Source organism: Camelina sativa, chromosome 20 (assembly GCF_030686135.1).
Source record: "Camelina sativa cultivar CO46 ecotype springtype chromosome 20, ASM3068613v1".
NCBI lineage: Eukaryota > Viridiplantae > Streptophyta > Magnoliopsida > Brassicales > Brassicaceae > Camelina > Camelina sativa.
In genome coordinates, this window is record NC_141899.1 from 8,069,268 (window position 1) to 8,084,015 (window position 14,748).

Genomic DNA, 14,748 nt, shown 5'->3' on the forward strand with positions numbered 1-14,748 from the left:
ACTAATCACTATCACGTGTTTTGTTTTGTAGTGATCCTAGATTAGCTTCGGTCACCGTCGTTGGAGTAAAGAAAGTATATAAAAGTAATCTGTGTATTGTACTATTTAAATACGGTCTTCTTAAGAAGGCTTTGAAAGCCCATTATAACTACTGTGTTGGGTTTAGCCAGCCCACTTTGACGTTATTGTCAATTAAAAAAATATTTCACCAACAACTAGTAACACAATCGAAGTCTCTCTCTGCTTTCTTCTTCATCTCCTCTTCCAATCTCCAAACTGAATATCGTGAGCTCTTATTTAGCGTCTCCAATGGAAGGTAAACTATGCTTTAATGATTTGTTAAGTCATTCGATTTCATAGTTGGACCAATTAATTGATTTCTCTAGTGTGTTTTATTGATTTTTCTTTTTTTGCATCACAAATAATAGTTTCCTGATGATCAAAACCTGTTTTGTAGCTTCTTTTATGTAATTTCACTTTTTTTTTTTTTTCATCAACTGTGCATTTGTTGACTTGAGATCATTTAAGGTAAGTTATATGATAAGCTCCAATGGGATACGCGGGTGGCATTGGAGGAGTGTATATGTAGAGATTGTAATATTTAGATATAAATGTGAGAGAGCTCTTTAGGAAGTGGGTACGGGGGAGGTGAGAGAACTCCAGAAACTCTCTCGACTGTTTTTGAGAAATATTGGATTCTGTGTCATTCGATAGCTTAAAAAGCCTATCCTTTTTTTTTTTTTTTATGTTTTAAAGTCGAGAAACAGAAATAGAAGTATGAATTCTTATGGTGGGGTTTTCTTTTTCAGGCAAGGTTTTACAAAACTTTAATGTAGTACAGAGCTGCTTCCTACAAAATAAGCAGTTTAAGACACGATTCCAAAGCCAAACCGAACCATACATGTCTGCTTTACTTCCCTGTCCAAGAGGGAAGCTTTCATTGCACCTCAGTTCTTCCATGCGTTCCCACACTTTCTCTAAATACCAGCCTGCTATTTCTAAGCAAACTACTTTTTACTGCAACGGTCCGTTCTAGACTCTTGATAGGCTTCCCCTTTTGATTTGCATCTTACTTTTTGTTTCCTTGGCATCAACCCTGCATTCTCTATGGTTTCCTTTTGTTGCTTAGGAATAGGATGTGGTGTTTCTCAAATCTCTTTCTCTTTGTTGAAATTGGTGCCTTACTTTGGTTCTTTCATTTGCAGCTGCTTCGTCAAGTGCTACTGCGCCGTCTCTTGGCAAAATTGATTTTCTGAAGCTTCAGAACGGGAGGTGAACCATGCATCACCTTACCAGCTAAATATTAGTAATTTTTCATTGTTTAACGACATCTAGAAAGAAGCTTAAGCATTCACCTTTTGGAATTGTTCCACTTCCATGTCATTTTTGTCTTCAACAAATATGATCATGTAAGTCTTCTGCGTACCGTAGTTTACTCACGCTAGGCTTCTTTGTTCACTCCCCAGTGATATTCGGGGTGTAGCGGTCCTTGGGGTTGAGGGGGAACCTGTAAGCCTTCCTGAACCAGTTTCTGAAGCCATAGCTGCTGCTTTTGGACAATGGCTGCAACACAAGAAGAAGGCTGAATCCCGACGTTTGCGAGTATCTGTTGGCCATGACTCTCGCATATCTGCACAAACCTTGTTGGTATGAATCTAAATCCTTGATTAATTGGACCTTTTCCATGTGGCAATAGTTGAGTGTCGAGTCTTTGAAAATTTGCCTCAAAGTGATTGGTCTTTCTCTTTATTCTCCATTTTTGCCCAAGACGTTTTTTCACTTCTGGAAACACTGTATCTCTATGCAATGGAATAAGTAATTTTTCAACTGACACTTCCATTGTTTATTTTGTAGGAGGCGGTGTCTCGAGGTCTTGGTGTTTCTGGATTAGATGTTGTTCAATTCGGGTAAGTGATGACTAGCCTTTGTTATTCTGGAATATTCAGTTTAACTGGATGTTGTTGCAAAATTATATCCGCGTGTAACTGAAAGCGATGTAACAATCAAGAATTTTGATAACTGTCTTGAGTGTAAGTAGTGCTGCTGGGTCATATGGTTATTTGAATCACATTTCCAATTTAAGTTATTGAAGCACATGTCTTGAATAGTGGTTGACGTTTGTTTTGCAGACTAGCATCAACACCAGCAATGTTTAATAGTACTTTGACTGAAGATGAATCGTTCTTGTGCCCAGCTGATGGAGCTATCATGATAACAGGTACACATTATTGATCTCGATTTTCATAACAAGTATTTTTTCTCTTTATAGTAGTCATCACTTAGAGAGACTTTTCCATTTTGTACTTCATATGGTACGATGTTTTTATTTTGAGCAGCAAGCCATCTTCCTTACAACAGGAACGGTTTCAAGTTCTTTACCAGTGATGGAGGGCTTGGGAAGGTTGATATCAAAAACATTTTAGAGCGAGCTGCAGATATTTATAAGAACGTTTCTGATGAAAATCTGAAGAAATCACAAAAACAAACTTCTATTAAAAAGGTTGACTACATGTCAGTATATACTTCTGGTCTTGTAAAGGCAGTTCGGAGAGCAGCAGGAGACTTAGGTATTACTCCTTTGAGATATTTGTTTTTCATGAATTCTTGTCGTATAATCAATAAAGTTCTGAAGTTATATTTATCTGCTGCTAATATTACAATCTTAATTTATGGCGTTTCTGACTCTTAGAGAAGCCTCTAGAGGGATTCCATATAGTTGTTGATGCTGGAAATGGAGCTGGAGGATTTTTTGCTGTAAGTTCAGTGCTCATGTTCTTAATTTCAGTTGTAGGTGATAGGACTTGAAACAGTATTCTCTGTGCATGCAATTTTGTTCTTTTTGTCCAATTACGTTATAGACCTGTCCGCAGTTGATTGTTTCTTCATCTGAAACCTGACAGGCTAAGGTGCTTGAGCCTTTAGGAGCAATTACTTCTGGCAGTCAATTTCTTGAACCAGATGGTAATATCTATGCATATGAGTATATCTTGGCCTATTTTATGTAATAGTTGATTAAACCTTCTAGACATCAGGTATGTTTCCAAATCATATTCCTAATCCGGAAGATAAGTCGGCAATGGAAGCTATAATCAAGGCTGTTCTTGATAATAAGACTGATTTGGGTATCATCTTTGATACTGATGTTGATAGGTAGTTAGCTCCAGCTATCTCTGTTACTTATGAAACTTTGTTAGATTGCCTCTTACAAACAATTTTATGAAGGTCTGCTGCTGTGGATTCAGCTGGCCGTGAGTTCAACCGTAATCGTCTTATTGCCTTGCTTTCGGCCATTGTTCTAGAGGAAGTGAGATATTCTAACCATTTCACCACTACCGTGACTGAGTATTATATACATATTGTATATAAACTGAATTTTATATTCTGATGTTCTTTCCTTGTCCATCCAGCACCCTGGCACAACTATTGTTACAGACAGTGTCACTTCGGATGGTTTGACCACATTCATTGAAAAGAAACTTGGTATGCCAACAGTTTACCACCATGTTGTTCGACTTTTCTGTGAATTTTTCACTGATCCAAACTTGTTACAGGCGGAAAGCATCACAGGTTCAAGAGAGGCTACAAGAATGTCATTGATGAAGCTATTCGCTTGGTAATAAATCTAAATGATCATATCTTTCGAGAACTCATGCTCTGGTGCCAATTGTTGTTTAGATATTTAAGTTGCTGTAGACTTGATACAGTGTCTAAGCGTGTTGAGCATAAGAAAACCATTCTGGCAGAAGAAGCTTACTCTTCCGTACCGACAGTTGATTTTCTTATCTAAAATATGAGTTGTGATGTGATGGCAGAACTCCAACGGAGAAGAATCACATCTGGCTATAGAAACCAGTGGTCATGGAGCTCTAAAAGAAAACCATTGGCTCGATGATGGGGCCTATCTCATGGTTAGCTTATTTTCTCAACATGTTTACTATGGAATGAAGAACAGAAGAAAGAAACTGAAGTTTGCCTGCAGGTAAAACTCTTGAATAAACTGGCTGCGGCCCGAGCTGCTGGTCAAGGGAGTGGCAGCAAAGTTTTAACAGATCTTGTTGAAGGTCTGGAGGAGCCCAGAGTGGCTTTAGAACTGAGACTTAAAATCAACAAGAATCATGCCGACCTTGAAGGAAGGTATGATTGATGACTTGCTTCAGTTCGTGACTAGTTTTTTAACTTCGTTTATTGCATTTTACTAACCACTGCAAAATGTAGAGATTTCCGGGAGTATGGAGAGAAGGTCCTGCAACACTTGTCCAACTCAATAGAAACAAATCCAAATCTTAAAAGAGCTCCAGTTAACTATGAAGGGGTGAGTGTTAAATTGCTTTCTCCCTAACATCTCTGCCTCCACTGCATAATATAATTCTTTCCATCTCTCTTTTACAAAAAAAATATAGATCCGCGTTTCCGGCTTTGGTGGATGGTTTCTTCTCAGACTTTCTCTCCACGATCCTGTTCTTCCCCTTAACATTGAGGTAAACATTTATGTATAAAGCTTGACTTTATTTAGGTAGCCAAATACTCACTCGAATTCTCCAATTGGACGCAGGCGCAGAGTGAGGATGATGCTGTGAAGTTAGGCCTTGTGGTAGATGCAGCAGTGAAGGAGTTCAATGCTTTGGACACCTCTGCCTTGTCCAATCTCATTCACTCCTGAGGTACTTGGTTTCTCTACATTGTCTAGTAACTTCCTGCTGTTTGTTGTTGTTTTCTGGTCCAAAGACGAAAATCCATTTGTCTTGTTTATAATCAAGACTATACCACCTTTTGATCTTCGAAAAACAAATCATTTCTCAATCTTCCAAATCCCCCAAGCAACAAATTTTTAACAATCTTTGCATTGAGGTTATCGATAAGGGAGTTTTGTACGTAGCATTTGGTTTTGGTACCTGATGGAGATTGAATTAGCCCCAACTCTCAAATTTCTCTTGCTATTATACATTAGCACATCATATGATTTAAACTCTCCACATCGTCACCACATATAATGCTATAACATCATATGATAGGGTAACCCGATTGGAAATGCAGATACCTACTTATAAACCACAGTAATCATTTTACAGAGAAGACAATATCAATTTATTAGGGCTTTTGGTTCCTCCATTGGATGCAAATTGACCGCTAAACACGCCCTCGAGCTCTTTCACAAACCTTTGCATCGCCTTCTCTGGCAAACAAACCGGTACAATGATCCCTGTCTCACCATTTCTCTTCTCAGCTGAAACGTAGAAGCTAGAGCCTGGAAAATCCGTAACTCCGGCCTTCCCAATACCACCGTAAACCGGTTTCCCCCATATTCCGAAATCGATATCTGAAAAAATTCTCACATCCGATACCAAGTAGGTTCCGTCTAACGAGAAGCTTGGTCTTTCCTTCGTCACCATCAGATTTGCAAGCGATCGCATGTACTCTTCCGTCACACTAGATTTCGCCTCTTTTGCTAGTCTCAGACCAAACTCTAACGGTTTCTTAGTTAGTTCTCCAGCGGTTGCGATTGCGACAGGGAACGCAAACGCGTTTCCATAGTATCCTGGAGACAGCGGTGGGGTTTTAAGCTTAGAACGCGCGTTCACAGTGAATATGAGTCGCATCTCCTTGTTCGGATCAGGTTGTATAGCGACAGTGCGGTAACGCCATAGGAATGAAGTTAGTGTTTCCATATCAGTGCTGCGGTTGACAAGATTCGGAGGGAGGAGCCTCCGTATTGCGGACATCTCCCTGTGGCCGAAGAAGAATGACCGGTCTACCAGATTGCCTCCCTTACTGTCGTGTTCCGTAGCAATTACCGGCATGTCATCATACTCTCGGTGTGCATGTGACACACGGAACGGGACTGTGGCGCTAAGACGGTGACGTTCCCACACAGGAGGAACCGTAGGCGCGTGATAACCCCGGGCGAAGTCGCACATTGTTTTGAGGAAGAGCGAGAGACCGAAGGCGTCAGACATTGCGTGGTTGATACGGACCGCAAAGATAAAACCGCCACATTTCAAGCGCGTGACCTACACAAATTATATGATCACTGTTAACGTACTATTTCGCTCCAACCAACATATTTTTTTTCACGTAATAAATAACGTGAAGTCGAACATATTATTTTCATTTTGTTATAATAAATATAGGGAAATAACATTATTTGAATGCATAGAAGAAACTAAATAGTAAATTAAAATTGGAAGAAAAGTGAATCAAACTTTTTTACATTTGTGTATTTGCAATGGATCCTTAGTGAAACTGACCTGCATGAGCATCAAAGGAGTGTTGAGCACTTCACTTGAACCTTCGACGTCAAACAGGAGCTCTTCAAAGCAAGGGAAAGGAGGCTTTAGAGCATCCTTCTCTTCAAACTCTACAAGCGTCACGTCAGCATCTGCCTCGATGAACAAAACGCCTTCACCGGTGCAATCCACGACCAATTTCCGGTTTGGTCCTTCCCGAAGCCTGCCGGCGAACGGATAGTAGTAAACCAGCGTCTCCGTCAGGGCTCTCCGAATCACTGCCACTGGATCAGAGTATGTTTTAGGGTTGTGTCTATAGAAGAAGATGGTAGGAATGTGAAATCTTAGTCCTTCTTGGTCGTCGATGTCAGAGAGGAGTTTGAGCTCTCTCGGTGTTGGTTTCGCCGGGGAAACTAACTCTGGCTTCTGCCGGTGAACCTTGAACGTCAGAGATCCGGACATTGCGGGCAGGGTGGAGGGTTTTGCAGCTCCGTTGCTGGTATAGTATTTATTTTATGGTTACAAACTTATAATGATCTCAATATATAGAGTGAGGGAGAACGAGAAAAAAAAATTACTGCAGCACACATTCGTTTACAATTCTTTGATTACCCTTTAATTATATTCATGTATAAAAATACTAATTAATTACTGCACACATTTGTTTACTCCTTCCACTATCTTTAGATTAAAAATTTGTTATAATTGCCCAACTTTCTTATCTTATCATTAAATAAATCCAGGACGTTTGAAAATAGCTTGTGTTGATTAAATTATCAATCCCTCTGCGTTACTGCGGTGGCGTTTGAATTTATCTTCAGAGAATTAGAAAATAAACAAAAAAAATTTAACATTCCAAATGGTCAATTCATCCACGGTAGTCTGCTGCCTTGGCCCCTAGCTTTGGTTTTGAAAAGTCGAAATTTGTTATAAAATATTATGAAGGATGTACAATCCATTTCTTGTGCTAATTAGAGTTTTTGGCGGTTCGAACTGTTCAATTTACAAGATATGGAAATTGGAAAACACGCCCTCGAGCTCTTTCACAAACCTTTGCATCGCCTTCTCTGGCAAACAAACTGGTACAATGATCCCTCTCTCACCATTTCTCTTCTCAGCTGAAACGTAGCAGCTAGCCCCTGGAAAATCCACAACTCCAGCCGTCCCGATTCCACCGTAAACCGGTTTCCCCCAAATACCGAAATCAATGTTTGCAAAAATCCTCACATCCGATACCAAGTAGGCTCCGTCCGAGGAGAAGCTTGGTCTTCCCTTTGTCACCATCAGATCCGCAAGCGATCGCATGTACTCTTCCGTCACACTATATTTGGCTTCTTGTGCTAGTCTCAGAGCAAACTCTAACGGCTTTATACTTAGTTCTCTTGCGGTTGCGATTGCCACTGGGAACGCAAACGCGTTTCCATAGTATCCTGGAGACAGAGGCGGGGTTGTAAGCTTAGAACGCGCGCTGACGATGAATATGAGCCGCATCTCCTTGTTCGGATCAGGTTGTATAGCGACAGTGCGATAACGCCATATAAATGAAGTTAGTGTTTCCATATTGGTGCTGTGGTTGACAAGATTCGGTGGGAGGAGCCTCCGTAATGCGGACATCTCCTTGTGGCCGAAGAAGAATGACCGGCTTACCAGATTGTCTTCCTTACTGTCGTTGTCCGTACCAATTACCGGCATCTCGTCATACTCGCGGTGTGAGTGTGACACACGCAACGGGACCCTGGCGCTCAGACAGTGACGTTCCCACACCGGAGCAACCGTAGGCGCGTGATAACCCCTCGCGAAATCGCACATCGTTTTGAGGAAGAGCGAGAGACCGGCGGCGTCGGACATTACGTGGTTGATACGGACGGCAAAGATAAAACCGCCACATTTTAGGCGCGTGACCTACACGAAATTATATGACCGAGATTAATGTTACTGTTTAGCTCCAACATATCTTAGCTAATAACGTGAAGGCGTAACATAGGGAAAAACTTCTTTGGAATATATAAAACTCCAATAGTGTTCATTTTAAGAAACGTAAACCAAACTTTATTTATATTTAGTACTTATAGTGAAACTGACCTGCATGAGCATCAAAGGAGCGTTGAGCACTTCACTTGAACCGTTAACGTCAAAAAGAAGCTCTTCAAAGCAAGGGAAAGGAGGCTTAAGAGCATCCTTCTCTTCAAACTCTACAAGCGTCACGTCAGCATCGGCCTCGATGAATAAAACGCCTTCACCTGTGCAGTCCACGGCGAGTTTCCGGTTCGGTCCTTCCCGAAGCCTACCTGCGAACGGGTAGTAGTAAACCAGCGTCTCTGCGAGGGATCTCCGAATCACTGCGACTGGGTCGGAGTAAGGATTAGGGCTATGTCTATAGAAGAAGATAGTGGGAATGTGAAATCTTAGTCCTTGTTGGTCATCGATGTCAGAGAGGAGTTTGAGCTCTCTCGGTGTTGGTTTCGCCGGAGAAACTAACTCAGGCTTCTGCCGGTGAACCTTAAACGTCAATGATCCGGACATTACGGGTGAAGGGATTTGCAGCTCCGTTGCTGAGATACTATTATTATATGGTTACCATTTACAAACTTATAATGATTAAAGAGTGAGGGATGGCTGCACACATGCATTAAAAGATAATTATTGCAGCACACATCCGTGCCCGTAATTAGATTCATTTACGTATACAAATGGTCTCTGTTCTTATTCACGGGAATAGTCTGCCATGGCCCCTAGCTTTTAGTTTTAATTAACAAGTCGAAATTTATGTACAAGATTATGACTTATGAGGATGTACCATCCCCTTTTGTGTTAAATAGTATTCAAACTGTTCAATTTTCAAGATATAGAAATTGAAATGAATTATAATTTGTTTCGTTTTATAAGGGACATGGTTTTCTCTACTCATCCGTATTCGTATTTTCTTTTTACTAAGTATGAATTGGAAAGCTTTGATGGAACTTAGTATTTTTCATCAAAAACATGTCCTTATTAAACTTAGTGTGTGTGTATGTGTTTTTTTTTTTTTCTTTTAAAAAGTTTTGATGATTGAACCCGTATTTCAAACCAGGTTTATAAGCGTGTCCGCGGGACACAACTATTTCAGTTGATATTGAACATGTGTGTTTGAAACCAGGATCAATTTGTTGTAAGTTTTGAAATAGCATTTGTTTCGATTCTGTTAAACATTATGGACACATCTATAACACACTCAAATACTCAACGTTCACATGTTACGAACCCCACATAATTAATAGTTTTGGACCACCACCATGTCCACTTGTAGTACGAATGATTATAACCAGTAAGAAACATAAAACCATACATGCTCTACGAATTGCCTCTTTGCCCCTGTCCACTTATAACTTTTGGATGAAGAGCGGATTATAACTTTTACGCATGAGGTTTAGACATTACCTAAGTTTGTTTTTCAAAATAATTCGTCTTATTTTATTTATAAATTTCAAATAGTAATTCTTTCTCGTTGGCCTATTCATTTAGGTATTTAAAAGTATTACCGAACTGAATAAACCAAAAGAACCTGAACCTAACAACCTAACCAAATAGAGAATAACTGTAGTATTCAAGAAAAAAAAAACATGGTCTCCAATGGCTGGACAAGTGCCAAACAGTTCTTAAACTTGTTTCTTCCCTCACATTACACAACAATTTGGTGAAGACTCGAGCATATCCGGAGACCTGTGAACATATATATACAACACTCAGTCCCATTGGTCATTAGAGAACACAGATGTTCTAATGAGGAAGAAGACTTACATTTGGCCTAGACTAGCGAAATCAAAGCCAGGATCCATCTCTTGCACTATATCACTCGGTGGTTGTCCACACTCTTGCATCTTCTGCATTATCTCCATGATCTTGGTCGAATTGTTTGGTTCGTTCTCATACACCAAGTTGAGTTCTTTGATTAGTTCATATTGGCGCGAATAACGTTCGAATTCTTCCTTGTCTAGACTGGTTTCATGCTCTTCAAGCCATTTCGGGTATCTTGCGCCTATCTCTTTCATTGGTTCGTGAAGAATATCCTTTGATAATAGTTGTTGCATCATCGTGTCCACTATCGACTCCAAGTCCTAAAACCAAACATGGGAATTATCAAACCAAAAATCATAAAATACAAAACTTCTTTCAAGTGGTTCTGCAAACTAATTATCATCTTCAAATGTGGTTTTTGGATATTATTATCACAATCCGTCCTATGAAAACAGCCTTTAATAATATGCTACTTTGCAACAACCTTAACTAGATTAAACGTTACAACTACTTTGAAAACAGCCTTTAATTAAGAACTACTTTGAAAACACCCTTAACTACTTTGAAAACAACCTTTAATTAAGAACTTTACATCTCAACTCAGCTCAATGGTTTGAGATGATAATTAGAAGCATCCCAAATCAAACTGCCACCAGTAATGGCAAGCAAGACCAAACATTAAGCTGAAACGAAGTAAAATGAACCTTGATATACACAAGAAAAACAAGACCAGAGATCGGATTTACACTAAGAAAACCAAATCCACCACAGACTTCATTAGTACAGGTCAGTCAAACTTATCTTAATTCCATGAGAGAATATCACCTAAAAAATCTAATCAGAGCACTGGAATATAAAGAGAGCATTAAACTACTAGTACTAGATAAGTATAGCAAGATAAAGAATGTAACAAGTAAAAAAAAACTCAGTTTGTGTATTTCTTACGTTAGAACCAGCAAGATCCTCGAATTGCTTGATCCAATCTTCGACCATAGCATCATCAGAACCTGTAGGCTGCTGCTGCTTGGACGACAAGGACTCGAGTCCTTTAACAGTTTCTCTGGTTTGTTCCCTGAGTTTATCAAGAGCCTCAGCAACATGGTCCTCTTTTGCAATCTTCTGTTTGCCTTTCTTCTTGCTCCTCATATCAGGTAACCCCATTCCAAGACCTTGAACCCCACTCGGCAATGACTCAGTTTCCTTTTTATCACCATCTTGTTTTACTACCCCTCCCGCTCTACACAAATCCAAAAGCTAATCAAGACCCCCAAAATTCCCACACAAAAAACATAACAAATCTCTACTACTTCAGGTCCAGAACTCTAAACTCACAAATTCACAATAGGTAACAACAATCCTGATAACATTCTCAAATATAGAGCTAAGTAAGTATCTAACCACATGTCGTCATAGATAGATAGATTGCAAGGAAAAAGGAGTAACCTTGGAGTAAGATTGAGATCCTTAAAATCATCCAAAGCGCCTGAGAAAGTACACACAGAAACAAAATTCTCAATTCTAGAAACGAACCCACAAAGTAAAATCATCAAATCAAACCAGAATTCGTGGAACAAAGCTAGCTAGTGTAGTAGTATGATATCATCAAATCAAATTGGAATCCTTTGGGAGGGGAAATTATTACTATCGAGAAGCTCGTCTAAGTCATCGGTGTGTGTGTCGTTGGCCATTTCCTCTACTCTCTCTCGAACTGTGGAAGAAGAGAGACTTTAGACAAAGGCGGTGGCGTTCAATTCCGATACATCGATCGTTCGATTAACCACACGATCACACGATCAAGTTTAAAGGATTCGATCCGACGGCTCACATTAAAATACGAAAATGACTAAAGTGACCTTCTATTATTTTTTTCGCGGAAAGGCCCAATAAAGCCCATTACATTAACAAGAGCTCTCTCTCTCTCGAGTCCGACTGAGCCAATGGCGAACACTTTAATGGCGACGGCACGACCACACGTTCTTCTCTCTTCCACAAGAGCGAGCCTTCGTCTCCTGTTTCGATCTCCAAAGAGACCCTTCGCTTCGTTTTCGTCACCCCTCGTTGTGAGAAGCTTCAACTCGAGATGCCTAACCGCCGTTTTGTCTCGTGGAGAGAAGACTGCGCCGCCGCCGCCGTCGTCGTCGATTTACATCAACGGAGTATCTAGGGTTTCTGGGTTTGGTATTGTTGACATACGAAGCCGTGATTTCAGTACCAGATCCTCTCAAATCAACGACGCTGGGTCTATTGACCTAACCCTTATGCAATCCATGGAGCTAAAGGTTCGATTTTTAATTTATTTCAATTGTGGGTGTGTCAGTGTCAATTTTAGCAACATTTGTTACTCTCAGTAGCTCACAAATGTTAATCAAGATTTAGGTTGTTATGAATCATAAATGAGGAATCTTGTCACGCATATGATTCGTTTTGTAAGGTTTAATCAACACATGTATCTCAACATTATGAGTTGTTTTTTGTTTTTTTGTTTGCTTGCCTATGGCTGTGCAGATTAAAGAACAATTGAATGCTGAGTCGGTTACTGTAACGGATATGTCTGGCGATGGGCGTCATGTCTGGTACCTACTCTGTCTTTTAGCCAGTTTTATCTTCCCCATTCTGATTCGTTTGTTACACGTAGCTCAACTTGTGTTTAGGGTGGTGAATTTGTTGATGTCTGTGAGGTATAGAAACTTTCACTTTCATATAGATAAAGTTCTTGTAGCTTTCATCGAAGTTGGGGTTTATAAGTTAGTAACTTAATCCAGAACTAGTCTTATCAGCAGAAACAGAGTAGATATGATTGTGCAGAACGAATCGAGATTTAACTTGTCATATTAGATTTGCTTCTGTTAACTACTTAACTTAACAGCAGAGATTGCTTAATGTCTGTTTTGGTGTAGCATCAATGTGGTGTCATCGGCTTTTGAGGGACAATCTGCGGTGAACAGACAAAGGATGGTCTACAAAGCCATTTGGGAAGAGCTTCAGAACGTAGTTCATGCTGTTGATCAAATGACAACAAAGACTCCTTCAGAAGTTTGAAATGAAGCCTCGAATTTTAAATGCCTTTCAATATCTATTAGTATTTGATTAGCAGCGGACAATGCTGTTTGTTTTATCAAAAAAAGCAAAGAAATAATTTATTAATTGAAATACATTTTTGGTTCTGTTTCTGAGTCTTTCTTGTAAGTACTTTGATTGATTCTCTTGCGACTGGCAACGCATGTTATGCATTGGAGATGTTGTTGTTACACGTCGTAATTGGTGTTTTTAATTCGCTTTAAAATAATATATACAAAATTAGTTTTTGTGGTGGTAAATTCTCTTGAATGAAAATCTTATTATCTTTTATCGAAAATCTTATTATTTTTTAATTTTCTTTTCATGTTGATTAATACTGTAAATGAATTAAGCTAAATTATATGTGATTATGCATGAAGAAATATTTTTTATTTTTTCTTAATTCTTCTTTGGAGTACTTGATTGGTTCTATTGCAACCCCTATCATATATTATGCATTGGAGCGGTTGCGGTTACAAATGTGACATCTTAAATCGTTATAAAATAACAAAAAAAAAAAATAATTAGTGTTTGTAGTAGTGGAACTTCTTGGACAAAACCTTATTATCTTATATCAAATGTTTATCATATCTAAATTTTTATAGTTGATAGTATATTAACTAAACCAAAATATATATTTGGAATTGTGAAAATATATTTATGCATGAAGAAAGGGTTTTTAAAAAATAAAATAAAAAAATCTTTTAAGTATGTAATCGGTTTTCTTATGATTAACACATGTTATACATTGGAGCGGTTGTGATTACAAGTGTTTGATGTTTTAAATCGTTTTAAAAATAATCAAATCAAAATTAGCGTTTGTATTTTGTGATGGTGGTGATTCTTTTTAACAAAACCTTGTCATCTTTTATCAACTATTATCATATAAAATTTTATTTTACAAATGTATTAAAAAAATTAAACTAGAATATATTTAGATGATAAAAAATAAAACTAAAATATATTCTTAGTTGTAATAATATATTTATATACATGCTTTCTTTTTGTTAAAGTATATATTTATAATTTTATATGGTTGATTTTATAATTTTATATCTAATCGAAGATTCCATCAACTAGGCAAAAAGTGTCCCGCAAACCTGGATTTTGTTTATAGCCATTATCAGCTTTAACACTCACTTCACTTGGTAATTGTTATAACCCGTCCATTTTCTCAAATTCCCACATCCGTAGTTACATGAACGAACAGTTTTGTTTTTGTCGGTTCTTTTATTATTATGCGACTATAGCTGAACATAGTATTGTTTAGTAAAAATATATAGTAGTAGTACAAAGAGAAGTATATTTTAACAACTTGGAGCAAAAGTTCATTTAGCTCCAATTATTACAAGTACACAGCTTTGGAAACATAGTAGACACATAGATAACACAGCTAGCCCATCACGTGGTTTTTACACAATGACTGGTATTTTACAAGGTCTAGAGACGTGAAAAGGAGAAAATGAAATAATGAACAGTGTGTAAACACAAAGATACGTTCATGCCTTCATTTTCACAACGAACATAGTTACATAGATAACGAACATAGATTTATTTATATATACATATTCTGATATTCTTGTAGAAAAAACACTACATGAATATTCTAAACCACACAGCACTTTATCACCTTGGTCATAGTTCTTGTTGCGGGGATAGCGTTTACAGCGTCCAAGTTTTGTCTTCTCGATGG

The 14,748-nt window shown here is 38.5% G+C and overlaps 5 protein-coding genes across 6 annotated transcripts; 2 read left to right on the plus strand and 3 right to left on the minus strand.

Annotated features, from left to right (window-relative positions):
* Positions 1-173: 173 nt before the first annotated feature.
* On the plus strand, positions 174-4,802 carry LOC104770060 (uncharacterized). 2 transcript variants are annotated; one of them, XM_010494407.3, is made up of 18 exons: positions 174-316; positions 810-1,025; positions 1,206-1,272; positions 1,467-1,647; positions 1,855-1,907; positions 2,130-2,218; positions 2,337-2,567; positions 2,690-2,754; positions 2,901-2,961; positions 3,033-3,150; positions 3,223-3,304; positions 3,408-3,480; positions 3,552-3,613; positions 3,813-3,908; positions 3,980-4,134; positions 4,216-4,312; positions 4,401-4,478; positions 4,553-4,802. In XM_010494407.3, exons 1-18 carry the CDS (start codon positions 310-312, stop codon positions 4,658-4,660), a joined length of 1,839 nt encoding a protein of 612 aa, XP_010492709.1. In that variant the 5' UTR covers positions 174-309; the 3' UTR covers positions 4,661-4,802. The 2 variants fall into 2 exon arrangements, with proteins under 2 accessions (XP_010492709.1, XP_010492710.1); XM_010494408.3 differs by lacking the exon at positions 810-1,025 and having other exon boundaries at positions 188-316.
* A 105-nt stretch (positions 4,803-4,907) lies between these two features.
* On the minus strand, positions 4,908-6,745 carry LOC104770061 ((Z)-3-hexen-1-ol acetyltransferase-like). The gene is made up of 2 exons (XM_010494409.2): positions 6,246-6,745; positions 4,908-6,008 (listed from the first exon to the last, which is right to left on the minus strand). Exons 1-2 carry the CDS (start codon positions 6,684-6,686, stop codon positions 5,064-5,066), a joined length of 1,386 nt encoding a protein of 461 aa, XP_010492711.2. The 5' UTR covers positions 6,687-6,745; the 3' UTR covers positions 4,908-5,063.
* Positions 6,746-7,126: 381 nt separating this feature from the next.
* On the minus strand, positions 7,127-9,098 carry LOC104770062 ((Z)-3-hexen-1-ol acetyltransferase-like). Its single transcript, XM_010494410.3, has 2 exons — positions 8,307-9,098; positions 7,127-8,126 (listed from the first exon to the last, which is right to left on the minus strand). The coding sequence occupies exons 1-2, from the start codon at positions 8,745-8,747 to the stop codon at positions 7,227-7,229; spliced, it is 1,341 nt and encodes a 446-aa protein (XP_010492712.2). The 5' UTR covers positions 8,748-9,098; the 3' UTR covers positions 7,127-7,226.
* A 548-nt stretch (positions 9,099-9,646) lies between these two features.
* Positions 9,647-11,779, minus strand: LOC104770063 (peroxisome biogenesis protein 19-2). The gene is made up of 5 exons (XM_010494411.3): positions 11,641-11,779; positions 11,442-11,481; positions 10,944-11,235; positions 10,002-10,318; positions 9,647-9,923 (listed from the first exon to the last, which is right to left on the minus strand). The coding sequence occupies exons 1-5, from the start codon at positions 11,684-11,686 to the stop codon at positions 9,878-9,880; spliced, it is 741 nt and encodes a 246-aa protein (XP_010492713.2). The 5' UTR covers positions 11,687-11,779; the 3' UTR covers positions 9,647-9,877.
* An 83-nt stretch (positions 11,780-11,862) lies between these two features.
* LOC104770065 (protein BOLA4, chloroplastic/mitochondrial) lies at positions 11,863-13,163 on the plus strand. Its single transcript, XM_010494412.3, has 3 exons — positions 11,863-12,277; positions 12,504-12,571; positions 12,896-13,163. The coding sequence occupies exons 1-3, from the start codon at positions 11,936-11,938 to the stop codon at positions 13,035-13,037; spliced, it is 552 nt and encodes a 183-aa protein (XP_010492714.2). The 5' UTR covers positions 11,863-11,935; the 3' UTR covers positions 13,038-13,163.
* The last annotated feature ends 1,585 nt before the right edge of the window (positions 13,164-14,748 follow it).